Consider the following 14,824-nt stretch of genomic DNA (forward strand, 5'->3'; position numbering starts at 1 on the left):
TAATTACTTCGCTACTCACTGTTTCTAGCAGCAGGTTTAAAAATGCAAAGATCACTCCAGCTTTCCAGGGAGACAAGCCAAGTCACCACCAGAAGTCCTGGTGAACAGGCTGGCTGAAGGTCCCCAGCTACAGAAGTAACAGTAAAGCTACATCTCTTCATTTAAACTGCATCAGCAGTAGGAACAAACTGAAAGCAGGGGAGAAGCAGCTCTCTTCATCATGTTCCTCATTCTGACCACTTCAGTGTCTTTAGGGATTTACCACAATCATTGATCATGCAAAGTCTGTATACTTATCCTGATGGGGAAGCCATCAAAGTGTGTCTTAGAAAGGGCAAACAGACAAACGCTCCCTAAAGAAATACACAAAAGTCAAAAGGCATCAGGATAAATAAGTCTGATGGACTAGGTGGAAAGTTTACTGGTCTCAACCTTGTTTGACTGGTTTTGGAAGAATTTATTATATTTTACATATGATTTTTGTCCACTTAACCACTTCACGGAAAATTTCAGTCCCAATGGCTTTTGTTTCTGCTCTCAGTGTCTGAGACGCTGTATGAAGACCAACATTTGCCTGGGCGTGGTGAATCTCATTCATTTTACTGACTTTCTGAGGATGTACTTAGCTATCAATAGCAAAATAACTAAAAAACATCATATGTAAAAATGCTTAAGTAATGTATCAGTCACTGGTCCTACTTCCATCAGGAGCTATCAAAGTGTAGGTGTATGGGAACTGCTGAGTCACAGCCTGAACCTCTGATTGATCACCTGAGGCGAGCCATGAGTCAGCCAGAGGAGCACAGCTGAAGGCAATTCACCTGTGCTGCAGGAAGAGCAGACAGACCTATTTAAGAGCTGGCTCCTGGGGAGGGGAAGGATCCCTTCTGGAGATTGCCTCTACTGGTGTTTTGTGGATGAGCCCAGGATAAGGGTAAGCCTTCCATTTATTCTCTTTTGTTATCATAGTCTACTTTGCCTAACTCTTGTTTATTTTGTGATTATAACAGCCTAATATTCTTTGATTATACAGTAGGATAAATGATTTTATGTGACCAAATGCTCTTTGTCATCTTTCTTATGTCACTTGTCAGGCCTGAAGTTAACTTGTAGGAAAGATTTGAAATACCGCTGCTGAATACCTCTCTACATTTACCTCTGTGTAAAAGAGATAAGCATCTGGACCCAGAAAATATGATCAGACACACTGTTAGTAGAGTATGGCGTGGCTGACATGGGGTAGAGTGGGAGAGGGAATCTTGTGCAAGTCAGCCATCTGCTCTGTCTGAGGTAGTGAATTTGGCATGAAGAACGCTTCACACTTCTAAAGAAATTGCTACCATTTGGGGGGGGGGGGCGGGGGCTTTTCATCTTTTCTTAAATCTTTCCTTCATTTCACACATATTCTGGTGTTCTTGTACTTTCTGTAACATAGCATCGCTTATAAGCACTTCCTTCTCTACCAGTATATCACTAACATCAACCCTGAAGGCATTTCATAGCTAATACAGTGTAGAACAATGCTCCCTTGTGTGCTTCAGTTCCTGTCAGGGATTTAAAGGGTATTACAGCCATGGGAGACACATAGTATTTGAAATATGCTAATATCATTAACTAAACTGATATTTAAAACACTTTTTGTTAATAAAATACATATGTACTCACATGAAAACATGCAGTACCTTCTCTCTCCTAGGAGGAAACTGAGCATTTGATCACTCAGATTTCTTCCTTATCACTCATTTTGATCACTCGTGCCTTGATTTTTGACCGGAGTCGCACTTCAACCCTGTGGCTTACCAGAACTCTCCATCATCCAGTGCTGTCTGAGCCAAACGCTTCTGCTCCAATGGGCTGACCAAACGCCACTCTAGAGAGCTGCAAGAAAAAAAATTAAGATATACTGTGAATGATAGAATATTCTGAGTTGCAAGGGGATCCACATGGATCACAAATCCAACTCTGTCATCAGTTTCAACTCCAGTAATTGAATGCAACTCCAGCAGAGTATATGGCATTTAATTTCTCCTCACTCAGAACAATTGGCTGGACACATCTGCAAGCTGCTGTTCTCCCAGATATGTTTTCTTTGAGCAGCACACACAAATATGGATGCCTTTAAAAGATTTACTGAACCCTACTACCATTTCGCCTAGTGGTATAGACTCAGCTAACATACCTGGAAGGAGGACTGGGACAAAGACCTCTAGGCTTCCCTGAGATGATCCTGCCTGAACTATTCTTTGCACTCAGCACTGGGACTGCTGCCAGGCATTGGAGATAGGTAAAATGTGGTAGTCATTAACACCAATGTTTTTGTAAGTCACAGTTCTCTTTAAAATCTGTTTTTCATCCGTAGACAAACATTTTGACAAAGTTGATGTAGAGGGAACCAAATAGGCTCCTTGCCCTGTACAGAGAGACTTGCTGAAGTAGCTGGGTTGCGGATAAAATCCTTGCCTCCATTTTATTTATCTTTACGTCTCCAGCTGCAGCAGATCAAAACCAAACAAAAATCTACTAAGACTTTTATTAAAAAGTAGGAAATGCCCTAATGCATTTATAGGCCCTGATAGCATGCATAGGGCACCTCTTGTGAGGTTTTCAATTCCAGCAATCATTGCAAAAAGTTAATGCAGATTACTGCATTGACCAGGGAGGTTCTCTGCCTTAGCAAAGCTTTGCTCTGGTATCCTGAGTCCCAGAAATCCTCCACTGTGCAGAATCAGATCTCTGCTTTACAGGGACAGTGTTTTTTCAATATACAACCTGAATTGTCAGATGCTTGTCCTGATCTGAACCTCTCTGTTCTTTTGAGATTTCATCACTTGTATGTGCCAATTATCCACATTTTTCATATAAAACAAAGGATTTGAGATTATGCAAAAATATTTCATTGATTTGCATTCAAAGGAGTGCTAGAGAGGACTAGAAGTCGCAGCAATTTTAAAGGTCCAGCCAGGTTATGGCTTCTCTCTGTGACATCTGTGTGAACAAGAAAAAACTCACTAGAAAAAAAAGAAATAAAAAGGAAGTGAGATGTGTACGAATAAATTGGAAATCTGTTTGTTGGGGGGGAGATGTGTTATTTTTTTACTATATGCTTTTGTTTTGTTTGTTTTATTTGCACTTCATTTACTTCTAGTAGTAGAAGCAGACTGCTTTTCAGACCAATCCTACTGTGTTTTTGTGTCTTCCCACAGCTTTGAATGGCACCACAAGGAGAGAGTCTCATCTAACTATCTTATTCATAGAATCATCATAGAATCATTTGAGTTTGAAGGGACTTTTAAAGGCCATCTAGTTCAACTCCACTGCAATGAACAGGGTTTGCCTACCAGCCTGACCTTGGACATCTCCAAGGACTGGACACCCACCATCTCTTTGGTAGACCTGTCCCAGTGCTTTACCAACCTTATCATGAAAAAAAAAATTTCTTATGTCCAAACTAAATCTCACCTCAAGGTGACCTATTCCTAAAATGTTTAGAAACCCAAAACAAATGTAGCTAGAGGGGGTGAAACATCAGTTTTAACTTTATCTATAGTAAGATTAAGTATGGATTTTGTGTTACAAGCACTACAGGAACAGGCTTGTATTTAAAAAAAAAAAAAAAATCACTTCAAACATATAATTTAAGACATTTAAATTATAAAATTCTTAAAATTCACTTATCCTATTTATATTAATGCATGATTTTTGCTAGTACTCTATTTTAGGGCTAAACAATCTGGACAGTGTCCCATTAATTGAGCAGCCCTGAAAATATTGAAGATGACAGCCAGTGTGACAGTAATATTGTTAAGCATATGCAAATCCTTAATTTAATTATCTGTGAAATTACTGCATCTACAGAAAGCTAGATGTAGAGCAGCAGATTGATTTATGTTTTTTGCGTGGTGAGTGTATATGGCATAGTGCACGCACTTATCGCTCCAAGGCCCGTTCCACTCCACTTCTCCCCAGGGGTTCCTTATTCTTATGAGCTGCACTTTCTGGCCCTGATAGCTCACCTGCAGTAGAAGGAAGCAGAGAAAATATTGCGTGTCATTAGCTAGGGAGCAGGACTTCACCAGCATGCATAGGTTGGAGAAGTTGGTGTAACTGGCAGGTTAAAGGTGCACTGCTACAGGAGACGTGGGAGGGAAAGATGGATGGGAATTGGAATCCCTCACTCAGGATAATTCCTTCCATCTCTTAAGAGCAGTAGGCACTCTTTTATCTTTTGACCGTATTTCTCCTTGCCCTGCACTGCTGACAAAAGCCGGAGGGAACGTACCTCATCAATGCCAGTTACAGAGTAAGCATGGCCCTTTATGAGGCCAAAGGGTGTCCTGGCTTCTGACTCGGCAGCACTGCTGGTCTGAAATATGGAAAACAATGTGAAAATATCTTTTTTCATGGTGAGGCTGCAAGCAGTACCTCTTGGTCCCTTCCGAGAATCAGATGAAAGACCAGCAGCTAAACAGCATTGTAAACAGGCAGTTTGTCTTTCTGCTCCATGCTGGCAGTGATAGTGCAATGGTCTCCTCTGAAAGGGAACTCCTTAGAGCTGTGTGATTTTCTTTTTTGGAGCGTTGTGCACTCTGAGGGAAAACAAGGTGATTGCAGCCAGGAAATAAAGTTCATTCTTCCCATGTGCTCATACTAATGTCATCATTACCTTAAATACCATAGCCATCACACGATGAAATATGCTGAATCTTCTTTTCTTTTAAACAACTTTCAAACTAGGCATTACATTAATATTACATATCTATCATTTCATAGCTATTATTTGCAGAGTCCAGTGCATATTTTTAAATGCAGAAATGATAAAACTAAGCTGAGAAAATCAGACCCCCTTTCTTACTCACATCAATAGAGCAGCCCACCATTGATGATCTTTTCAGAGCTTTCTCTAGGATTTCAAAGAAATTGTCAGGAGCTTTTTTAACCTCATACATTTCTCCCACTCCACCAGTGAAATCCTCCATGGCTTCTATTGTACTGCCTCCTTTCAGAGCCTCATAGCTGCCATTCAGCCTGGAAAACACATGTGAGACATGCTTTCAAAACTTTGAAGATATCCATGTGTGAGAGCTTTCTCACCGTAGGTATAAAATTGCAGCAAGGGCACTCAGATCAAGAGAGGTGTCCCAGATCGCAACCAGGAGATATGTGAGGTGTCATGGGAACCTTCTGCTTTCCTTGTTCTTTCCTTTTTAATTCATTTGATCCTCCATACCTTAAAGCCTGGGGGTTTTCTTTTGTTCGTGCCAGTCATCAGGTTGGCAAGGCTGATATCTTTGCGTTATCCGTGGCTAGCTACCTCCCAAATCAGTTAAAAATCTAGAGTTAGCCAGAACCATCATTTGAGTATCAGCAGTGACACAAATGGTAGGATTCAGGCTTTGATCGAGCTCTACTGCTGTAATGTCAGATTGTATCTAATGATCTGATGGAAGATGGATGAGCTCAAAAAGGATAGACATAATATCTTTAGGTCAGGGCAGCAGCAAATAATAATAATAATAAAAACAGGATAGAAGCTGTTAGCTTGAATTGTGTATAATGTATTTACAAACTGTGTATAATGTATGTACAAATAATGAACTGTGAATGTACAGTGTGGTATACCAGACTTACTTGGCATAGGCTTTCTCTAGTAAAGCACTCCAAAATTCATTGTGTTCAGCTGAATGTACGAATACCAACCGGTCTTTGAAGGTGGGCAATCGATCATCAATCACAACATCCAGCCACTCATTGTGCTGCCAAAACTATTTAGAAAGGATGGAACGTGAATTGGTTGCCAGCATGTCATTTCCTGAGCATAAGAATTTGGTGTTCCAGTGCTTTTAAGCATAAGTTAGTGCCAATCAAAGGCTTTCTCAGAAGTCAAAGATAAACCATCTATTCCCACTAAGCCATGATATGTTGGTCTGAAGGAAGGACGCAGTTCAACTCTTGATTCGTCTTTAACACCTTATCTCCTAAGAGAGGTTAGGAGGGAAAATGAGAAATGATTCATAAAGCCATATTTTGCTTCACAGAGACTGGCTGTGTATGTCTGTCTGTAAGAGGCTGTTCCTCAAAATGCAAACAGCAAAGTGAGTTCAGCAATCTCACTTTCTGTCAAGTTTTTTCTGGAATAAGTGACAGCCCCACCACAAAGCAAGACACAACGTGCAACAATCAACTGACCAGAAATGTTATCGTGCTGTGCCAGATGTTCATCTTACCTGGAAGTGAAATATCCCAGCATAACCTGGCCCAAAATTTTGCTCCAATGGCACTACTCTTGCTAGTGTTTTCTCATTCAGTGTGAGAGAAGCTATGGCTGCTAATAGCCAGCAGTCACCTGCGAATTGAGAAGGGGGAAGAAAAAGCTTCATTTTCTTCCATTTGAGAGGAAAAGAAGGTGTTGTGGGGATGAGGGGAGATGTTGTCACAGACAGCTGCCATTCCCATTGAAAAGTTATCATGTGTGTCCCAGGAAGAACATCCCCAGGAAGTGTCCGTGACCAGTGAGTGCAGTTGGGAAGTGCGAGGGGATGAAAAGCTCCTTTGGGCTCCCAGTACATTTGCATGGTGATCTTTCCTTGGCCTTGAAACCCACTGCACCAGAATGATACTTGGCAAACATGGAAGCATGCCACCAACAAGGTGGTTATGGGCAAAGTCAGCATGGGAGGTGACTCCAGCCTGACTGCTGCTATTGGTTCAGGAGGGACAACATCCCCTCACTTGCGAAGATATGCCTACTGCTCTACACAGGCTGCAGAGGAATCACTCACCAAGATCCCCTTGGCAAATGTCAGTTCTTGTGGCTCCTCCGAGGATAAACTTGGGATCTTTGACAATGTCCTGGAAGAGTGGGAGTGAGACACAGAATGACTGAAAACATGCCAGAAAATACCGCTGTCACTCTGACCCCAGATGTGTGGCACTCTGCATATGAGGAATCCCTACTAATTAATTGTAATGTAGAGCAATTAAAGAATTAGCTATCCTAATTTCTTCCAAATTAGTTGGCTGTTAATGAAAGGCTGGCATTCTTTGTTTGCCTATAAGCAATTATTGAAACATAGTACATCCTGGTTCAGAATCCCAAAGTTAAGCTACAAGCCTGGCTAACGCTTGCTTTTTTTTTGTTCCTCAACAGCTGAAAAAGAAACCCTAGAATTGGCAATTTACCTCAAACACAGTATTATGTCTTGTATTTACCTGCACATAATATGGACTTATGGTTGTCAAACACTGTATATTCTATTTCCTTCTCAAATAAGGAAACAAAAAAGTAGACTCCAGGCTTGTTTGTTTTATATAGCTGGTTTTTAGGAGTTGTTTTTTAATACTACCCACCCTTGTATGCTCCGAAGTTGGAGAGAGTATGTGACCATGATGGCATTAAAGTAATTCTCAAGTATCTCAGCAGGATAGAAAAATTGAAGTGGTAAACCACAAAAGTGGCAAAACCCCCCTTCCCTCCCCCCCTTTCCAATGAACTGTAAATTGGATTGAACTGAGTAGGAAAGAGAGGAGGATAACATGTAATATTCTACTGGAAGATTTCCCTGATATCCTACTGCAGACCTGTTGCCTGAAGTTCTTTTATTCAACCATCAGTTTGCCAAAAAAAGGCAAACTAAAGAAGAAGGAAAAACAGCAGAGTTAATTCAGTCACTTAACCTGTGCAGTTGTCCATAAGGAAATTGGGTTACTCTTGGTTCATGTCAGTGCATTTTGTGAGGTCATAAGGGTAGGATACAGCTAGTTTTGTTCAGCTTCCTACACTTACTCATGAAACATCTGCCACTGGCTGCTGCTGCAGCTTGGGCTGTGACCAGATAATCCCTACTGCTGTTCTCATTTTTGGCAGCAAAGCCTGGGCATGCCCCAAATGTGCAGCCTGACTTTTTGGTCTGTCAGGTCATGCAATGCTTTGTAAGGATTTGCAGATGGCAATGGGCTAGTACTGATGCTGAAGGGAACAGCGGATGTACTAGACAGAGTAGTTGGCTGTTTGCAGATATCATGCCTGAGAGTTCAGCTAAGATGCACACAACTTGCATCATATCTGAACGTTTTTAAACAAAAAGCACAGGTGTGTTTTTTGGACAGTCAGAGCAGGTTTACTGCAGCAGCAGCAGTACGAAAAGATCGTGCTGTATGTCATTCCATGATGGGCAGTGTGCAAGCATTGTCTAGTGAGCCAAGCCAAGGCATGCCAGCACCACTGTTTCATTTCCTCACGCCTTCCTAGTAAATTTTGTTGTATTCATCCACTTCCTGTGAGGTGGCTGTGCCAGACATGACCCGCATTACAGCAAACCATGCAGCTCATCACATCAACCACCTCCCTGCTTACAAGAGCAAATTATCCATGACTTACTTGTTGATGAGTAAGCTTCTCTTGGCAAACTCACCCTCCAATGGGTGGCTTGTGCTGATCCACACAGCCTGTCTCCATATTGCTGAAAGCCTTTATACAGGTCTGAGGTGTTCAAAACTCTCTTGTGGACTGAACAAACAGGAGGGAAGAGAGGAACATCTGCAGACTACTGGTGAATGCGTTTGAAATGGCCCTGGCTATAGCAGCTTAAGCTTTCTGCTTTGTGCCCACAGAGCCCACAGTGCTGCTCTAAGGCAATGCTATCCTGAATCCTCTTCAAAGCTCTTCAAAGCTCACATTTAAGACAAGCAGTGAGTGACCCAGTCTTTCAGAGAAGATACACATCCCTGTCGAACATGTAACAGGGACTCTCCCATAGCACCTGGAGCTTGACAGGTCACCAACTCTATTCCATCCTTGTCAGAGTGCTATGATGAGGGTGAAAATGATCCAGGTACTATATCTACGTGTGAACTTACCTGGCTGTCACTAGCTGATAAGTGGCTTTCTGTGACTTCAGTGTTGGAGAGAGTGGTCCTTAGAGAAAAGCCGCAAGTCAGCACTCTCCTGTCATTAACACTCTATTTGGACAACAATCCTCACTGCCTACTGCCAGTTTTAGCTACTGAAGCACACACTGCAGGAGCCAATGAGCCAGTTCTAACAGCTGAGGGGAAGAAAGAATCACTTAGATGGCTGAGGAAAATGGCACACAGCCACAGAAAAGAAAGCAACACCTACGAAGCCAGTCCCACAGAGGCACCATATGGGCAGGAAGCTGGTTTCATATTTTGTTTGCCTTTGCTGTGGAGGAGGTAGTGATAAGGTTGTAACCCCAGTGTACCTGGCACAGGGAAACCAAACAGCACTTCCCTGTCACCTGGCCCACCTGCTTGTTAAATACAGCCAGTCATGTGTGGATGGGATGGGAGTGATAAAAGCACAGCTCATTGCCTTTAGACATGAGTATTGTGATGGCTGATAATGTAGCTGATCTTCAAGAACATGCCTTATTTTAGCACTAGTGCTTCTGGGGAATGTGATTCTCACAGCAATCACTGCATTTAGCAGTTACCAAGAAACTCTGTGTTAACAAAGATACTGAAATACACTGACACAGACATAAATGCTGCTGAGCATTGTGAGTCATTGCTCTTTGCCTATTACACAGCTCTACAGCTAAGAAATGAGAAAATGTTTTCAATCTCTGTGTCTAAAGCAAGCACAAATGAAAATCAATGAAAAGGAATTTAAAGGACTTTGAGTGGACTTGTGTCACATTCTCTGCTACACAAAAGAAAACCAAGCACTGCAGTTTATGAGTGGAAGTTATAAAAATACTGTTAAAGGAATTTTCAGTCTGGGTACTATATAAATTTTAATCAGTTCATTCAGAACATTAAAGGACAAAGCATAAAATTAGGCCCTGCATTCATGCACAGCAGATAGCAATTCAAGGCTTCACCTGCAGAAGGGTGTTGCCTAGAAGCAGAGCAGGGCAATGTTCAGGGAGATGAAAGGAGGCACCTGTACCTCTCCTGCTGTCTATGTTTCTTTAGAGTTACCTGAAGATAAATGGCATCCCTTAGGTCTCTGTCACATATGGGAGATATGTGGAGATCTAAGAAAAGCTGAGGCTGTTTGATGGGGTGTTATTTTTTGTTATTATTATTTCTCTGTCTGTTTCTAGTATATAGTTCCTGTCAGACCAATGGATGTTTATATTAGGATAATTTCCTTATTATTCCTCCTATAAACCATGGGTAAAATGTATTTGACTTCCTTTCCTGGTTTTTCATTCTTTGTCTTACAAGTCTCTAGCTTTCCCAGACACTGAGCTATTAGAAATAAGTGACAGATATACCAGTTTAACAGTTGAATTCAGATATAAATTAACAAGGAAAGAGAAGGAGAAATACAATAAGAAAATGGTAATTTATTCTTAACATTATTCTGAAATTTTATTAAGGCCTAATTTCAAAGATTTCATTTGCAAGGGACAAGGGATTACCAAACTAAACTGCTAAATATCTTTCTGACTCTCTGAGCACTTTATGTAGAAATCTAGGTGTTGTATTTATGTAGAAATCTAGGTGTTGCCCTGGTGCAGCTCACTGTGGTTGAAGACTTACAGACTTAGGGTGGCTGAGGGTCTGGTTCACGTTGTGTACAAAGGTCTATGCACATGAAAACAAGGAGAAAGCCTTTACTCCCATTTCTGAACTATATCAGGGTGCAGATTTGAGGGTTAACATTATTTTGCCCTGCAATTACCTGCATGCATTGTACTACGCTATGCTTCAGTGGAGCCACTGTAAAACACTGGTAGGCAAAGCAGGCAAAACCAGCCACCAAGAAGCCATTTGAGCTCTGATACCCACATGCAGGGGCGGTGCTGTTGGGCTCACACTGCCAAGGCACACAGCTTGGCTAGCTGAGCTGTGATATCAACCTGGCACCTGCTCCAGGCTCATACCCCACCTGCAAAATGCTAAGTCAAAATGATATTACAGTGATTGTATTTGCTGCTGTAAGTATGTATAAGCATAAACATAATTATAATGTGAATATTTATACTTGTAAGTGTATGAATATACTGATGGCTAATAGAGATGAAAATAATTCAGCTTAAATGCTGAGGAGTTAGAGGAGAGTTAAACCTTGTTTTTTGGGTCCTCAAAGCCTCCCCTGAGCTGTATCTCTTGCATCTCTTGCTGTGTTGCTCACAGAAGTTCAATTTTTTTTTTTTTTTTTGCATGGTGGAAATTGGAGCAGAGTAAAGGCAAAGACTGTATCAGGTGACTTATTTATCATAGAAAAATTTCCACTTCAACTTACAAACACCCAGAAGCTTAGAGCAGTAAGAACAACAGGCAGACCACCCTCTTCTCTCCTGGAGTGCCACATACAGGAACACAGAAGCTCTCAGCTGCTACCAGTCACACCGTGGAGGAAGGCAACTCACACCTCCAGCCTGCTCTTGGGGTAGCCCACAGCCTCCCTGTCTTTCAGGGCAATATCAGACAAGATGGCATCAGTGCCATTGGGGCCATCTCTTGGGTTTTCATAGCTGAAACTTGTTGAGGAGTAACGGCTTTAATAACACCGCAGTGGCACTCCATCAGCTATCAGACAGTAAGGCATTTGAATGCTTCTCATGGATTAAGTGAAGCTAAAATATAAACCCAGCTTTAAGCTTCTTTTGTTCTTTGTCGCTCGTTATCACTATCAACAAAAGTAAGCTATCTAATAAGTGAGAAGCTTTCAGACTATGAAGGAAAAGAGAATAAATGTCAAGCATTAGCAAAGAAATGAAATTAGCCACAAATTTTCTGTGGCTACTAGTTAAACTTGGTTGATGATGGGTTTGTGATCTGAGAGCATGTGACTGGTGAAGCTTCAGGCTATCACTGTGCTATTAATGACTGTTATGCAAGATGCATTAAGAGATGCTCATCAAGCCCTGGGCTACTGCAGAATGGCTCAGTGACTGTGGTATGTGCTTCATGAAGGAAGCATCTCATTTTTAAAAGTGAAAAGTTTTTTTTCTTCCTGTTTAGCCTTAATTATGAATTTCCTCTATTAAGAACACTTGTTTAGATAGTTATCACATCACCATGATGCATTCCTTGCAAGCTCTCACATTTTCATCTTTACACTACTTTTGTTTAGCAATAATGTAGGAGAAAAGCCTGATTAGAAATTACTTATGCATTTAAATAAACATGTGCACATTAAGTGTGCCTGCACATTAAGCTACAGGAGGCAGAGCAGAAGAAAAACTACATACAATATTTAAAATGAAAAAACTGAAGGCCTTCAGATGAGCAAGGGAAAATGGACAAATTATAGGATTTTTCAGAATAGTCTAAAAAGTTACGTGCTTCAGAAACACTTGCAACGTTTTATGAAAGATTTTAGCATTTACAACAGTATCCCTACCCTTCCACCCCTCTCTGCAGTCGTAAGCCAGCAACATGCAAATCTGCATTTGCTGGAAGGCAAAACCTTCCAGCTCTTCTCCTTGCCGAGAGGACAAGACCTCACAGAAGCACCCCAAGCAGACATCACGTTTCACTGCTGGATGTAGCAGCGATCCCACGGAACAGTGGGCTGAGTGGACATTGTGTACTCACCCCAGGCCTCTTCCAGAGGAAGGGAATCGGTGGCTTTTCACTGAAGAAGAGGGAGGCATTACTGGCGGGGAAGTCAGGGTCCTCAAAGAGGCAGCCACTGCGCAGGCACTCCTGCTTCAGCTCCTGGTAGCCCTTCCCTGAGCTGTGGATGGCACGTGCCTCCTGTGGCAGTGGCGGTGGCCTTGGCTTTGAGTCGTGGAGGAGGTAGGGCATAGTTCCCAAAAGGGAGAAGTGCAGTGGGCTGAGGTCTAGCAGAAGAGGGCACAAGGGGAGAAATGAGTGGGAGCAGCTCCGAACAGCACGAGAGGTGATGAACACCCTGAAAGCAAACAGGGAGGGAAAGCGTCTGGCCCAGCCACACCAGCTGCTGGGGTGGAAGCGGGAAGGTGGTGCCAGACCCTCCCTGGGGCAGGGCTGCTGTGCCCACCCGGTGGCAATGGGCCCACCCGGGGCCTGGCACCACTCCCGGCTGCCCCAATGAGGATGTGGGGACAGGCAGGAGGCGGCTGCTGACTTCAAGGTATGCAGCTCCTGAGGAAAGCCCTCGTGGCAGTGAGCCACTGGAGTGAAACTGGAGCTGCAGGAGGGTGTAGCCTCAGCAGACACTGCAAGCTCGCCCTTCTCATCCCGCATCAGAGAAAAGCCTGGCATGCCCAATGGTGGGGCTGTCTCTGTGGCCAGGCGTTGACCATATTCAAGGACACCAGGGCTGAGATCTGCAAGGGCTGGCTCCGTGTTTGAGGTGGTGGAAGCTGATGCAGAGAGCTCAGAGCTGGGCAGGTAGCAAGAGATTTTAACTAAGGGAGGGATTCTATTGGACTGTGCATTTAAGAAGTTCCACGCCCTCTGTAACTCAGGATTTTAAAACCAAACACACGCTTACCTGCCACTGAGTTCAGGGTTTCACAACCTTATTCATCTCCTGTTGTGCTTTTGCTGCCAGCCATATCACATCTCACATTAGACAGAAAAACACTGTCCTAGAGAGGATGCCAGTACTGAGGATGATCTGAAGATATAATGGCAAGATTTCGGAGACAAACAGGCATGGATACTCCTATATGCGTTGAAAAGAAAGAGATGCCACCCTCTCAGAAAAATTACAGTTCCTGTAACACAAAACACAGCCTTGAGTACAAACACTACACAGCATCCCTTTTCTTCAATTGGCCCTTTGGTGGACCAGTCAGAGCTTGCTGTCAAAGATGATTTATGGAGAGCAATTAGGTGAAACAGAATTAATTCCTTTCTGTTCTGCTATTTTTCACAGCAGTGCTGTGAGCAAAGCTTTCTCAGAGTGCATATTCCCATGTTTAGTCTCCATAATTGTACCCACTGTTGCTGTCTGCAGGCTCCCTCCTGAGACCAAGTTGTCCAAGAATATAGATGCTGTCCAAATGTGTGAGCAGGGCCAGGTCTTGTATTCCAAATGTGGCAGTCATTTGATCAAACTTTGGGTGTGCAGAGCAGATCCCAAACTACACATCTCTGCTTTTTCTACAGTCAGCACAGAAGAGCTGTGCCTCCAGCGAGTGATTCATTGTGTCCTCATTCATAAGATCTCTCTGCAAATGACCGTGTCTTTTGACTGCCTAGAGGTGAAGCCTCATGGCCTATCTTACAGAAGCTATTAAATGTGTGTACCAAGTGAGATGAATCTCAACTAAAAGTCTAAGATAGGCAAAGGGCACGAATGCCAACATGAGCCTTACGGATGTGATGTACCCAGTGTACCATATTCAGACAGTGGTTAAAAGGGGAATGTTCTTTAGCCCTCACAGAGATGCTGTGGATTAGGGTCACTCTCACATGTCAAACTAACATGAAGACTGGAGAAGGAAATGCTCAGCACCCTGGACACAGCTATAATGTGCTGAGCTCTGAGGGGTGCTCTTGCTGCTGAAGGGGAATTGATACAGTTTGTCTCCTATGTGTATACTTCGGTGCATCATAAGGGATGTTTTCATACTGCAGCAACTCACTCAGAGGGTATGGACAGCCCTTCCCACCTCCTCCCCTCCATCCCCCCAGCATGAAGCTTCAAGTCACGATGCTGCATGAAATGTCGTATCTCTGAGATCTCAGCCTTACTTCAAGTCTGCCTGAAAATGGCCTAAAGAGATGATGCCTGGGGAAGGCAGATGGAAAGCCCCATCCCAGGAGGCATTCAGGGCCAGGTTGGATGTGGATCTGGGCAGCCTGATCTAGTGATTGGCAACCCTGCCCACAGCAGGGGGGTTGAAACTAAATGATCTCTGGGTTCTTTTCAACCCAGGCCATTCTATGATTCTATGATGACTCTGTGAAAGAG

The 14,824-nt window shown here is 42.9% G+C and overlaps 1 protein-coding gene across 2 annotated transcripts in view; it reads right to left on the bottom strand.

Moving 5' to 3' along the window:
- CAPN9 (calpain 9) overlaps positions 1-12,842 on the bottom strand; it is a 28,010-nt gene extending 15,168 nt beyond the window's left edge. Inside the window, exons 1-8 of one of the 2 annotated variants that reach the window (XM_042824455.1) lie at positions 12,514-12,842; positions 6,780-6,849; positions 6,225-6,343; positions 5,629-5,762; positions 4,857-5,025; positions 4,280-4,363; positions 3,928-4,013; positions 1,801-1,878 (exon numbers count right to left, since the gene is read on the bottom strand). In XM_042824455.1, the coding sequence (XP_042680389.1) occupies positions 1,801-1,878; positions 3,928-4,013; positions 4,280-4,363; positions 4,857-5,025; positions 5,629-5,762; positions 6,225-6,343; positions 6,780-6,849; positions 12,514-12,726 (953 nt within the window). In that variant the 5' untranslated portion in view covers positions 12,727-12,842. The remainder of the gene's footprint in view (positions 1-1,800; positions 1,879-3,927; positions 4,014-4,279; positions 4,364-4,856; positions 5,026-5,628; positions 5,763-6,224; positions 6,344-6,779; positions 6,850-12,513) is intronic. The other variant, XM_042824462.1, reaches the window with a different exon arrangement.
- Positions 12,843-14,824: the final 1,982 nt, after the last annotated feature.

Source organism: Centrocercus urophasianus, unplaced genomic scaffold (assembly GCF_019232065.1).
Source record: "Centrocercus urophasianus isolate 14NV4802_14NV808 unplaced genomic scaffold, USGS_Curo_1.0 seq_10, whole genome shotgun sequence".
Classification (NCBI taxonomy): domain Eukaryota; kingdom Metazoa; phylum Chordata; class Aves; order Galliformes; family Phasianidae; genus Centrocercus; species Centrocercus urophasianus.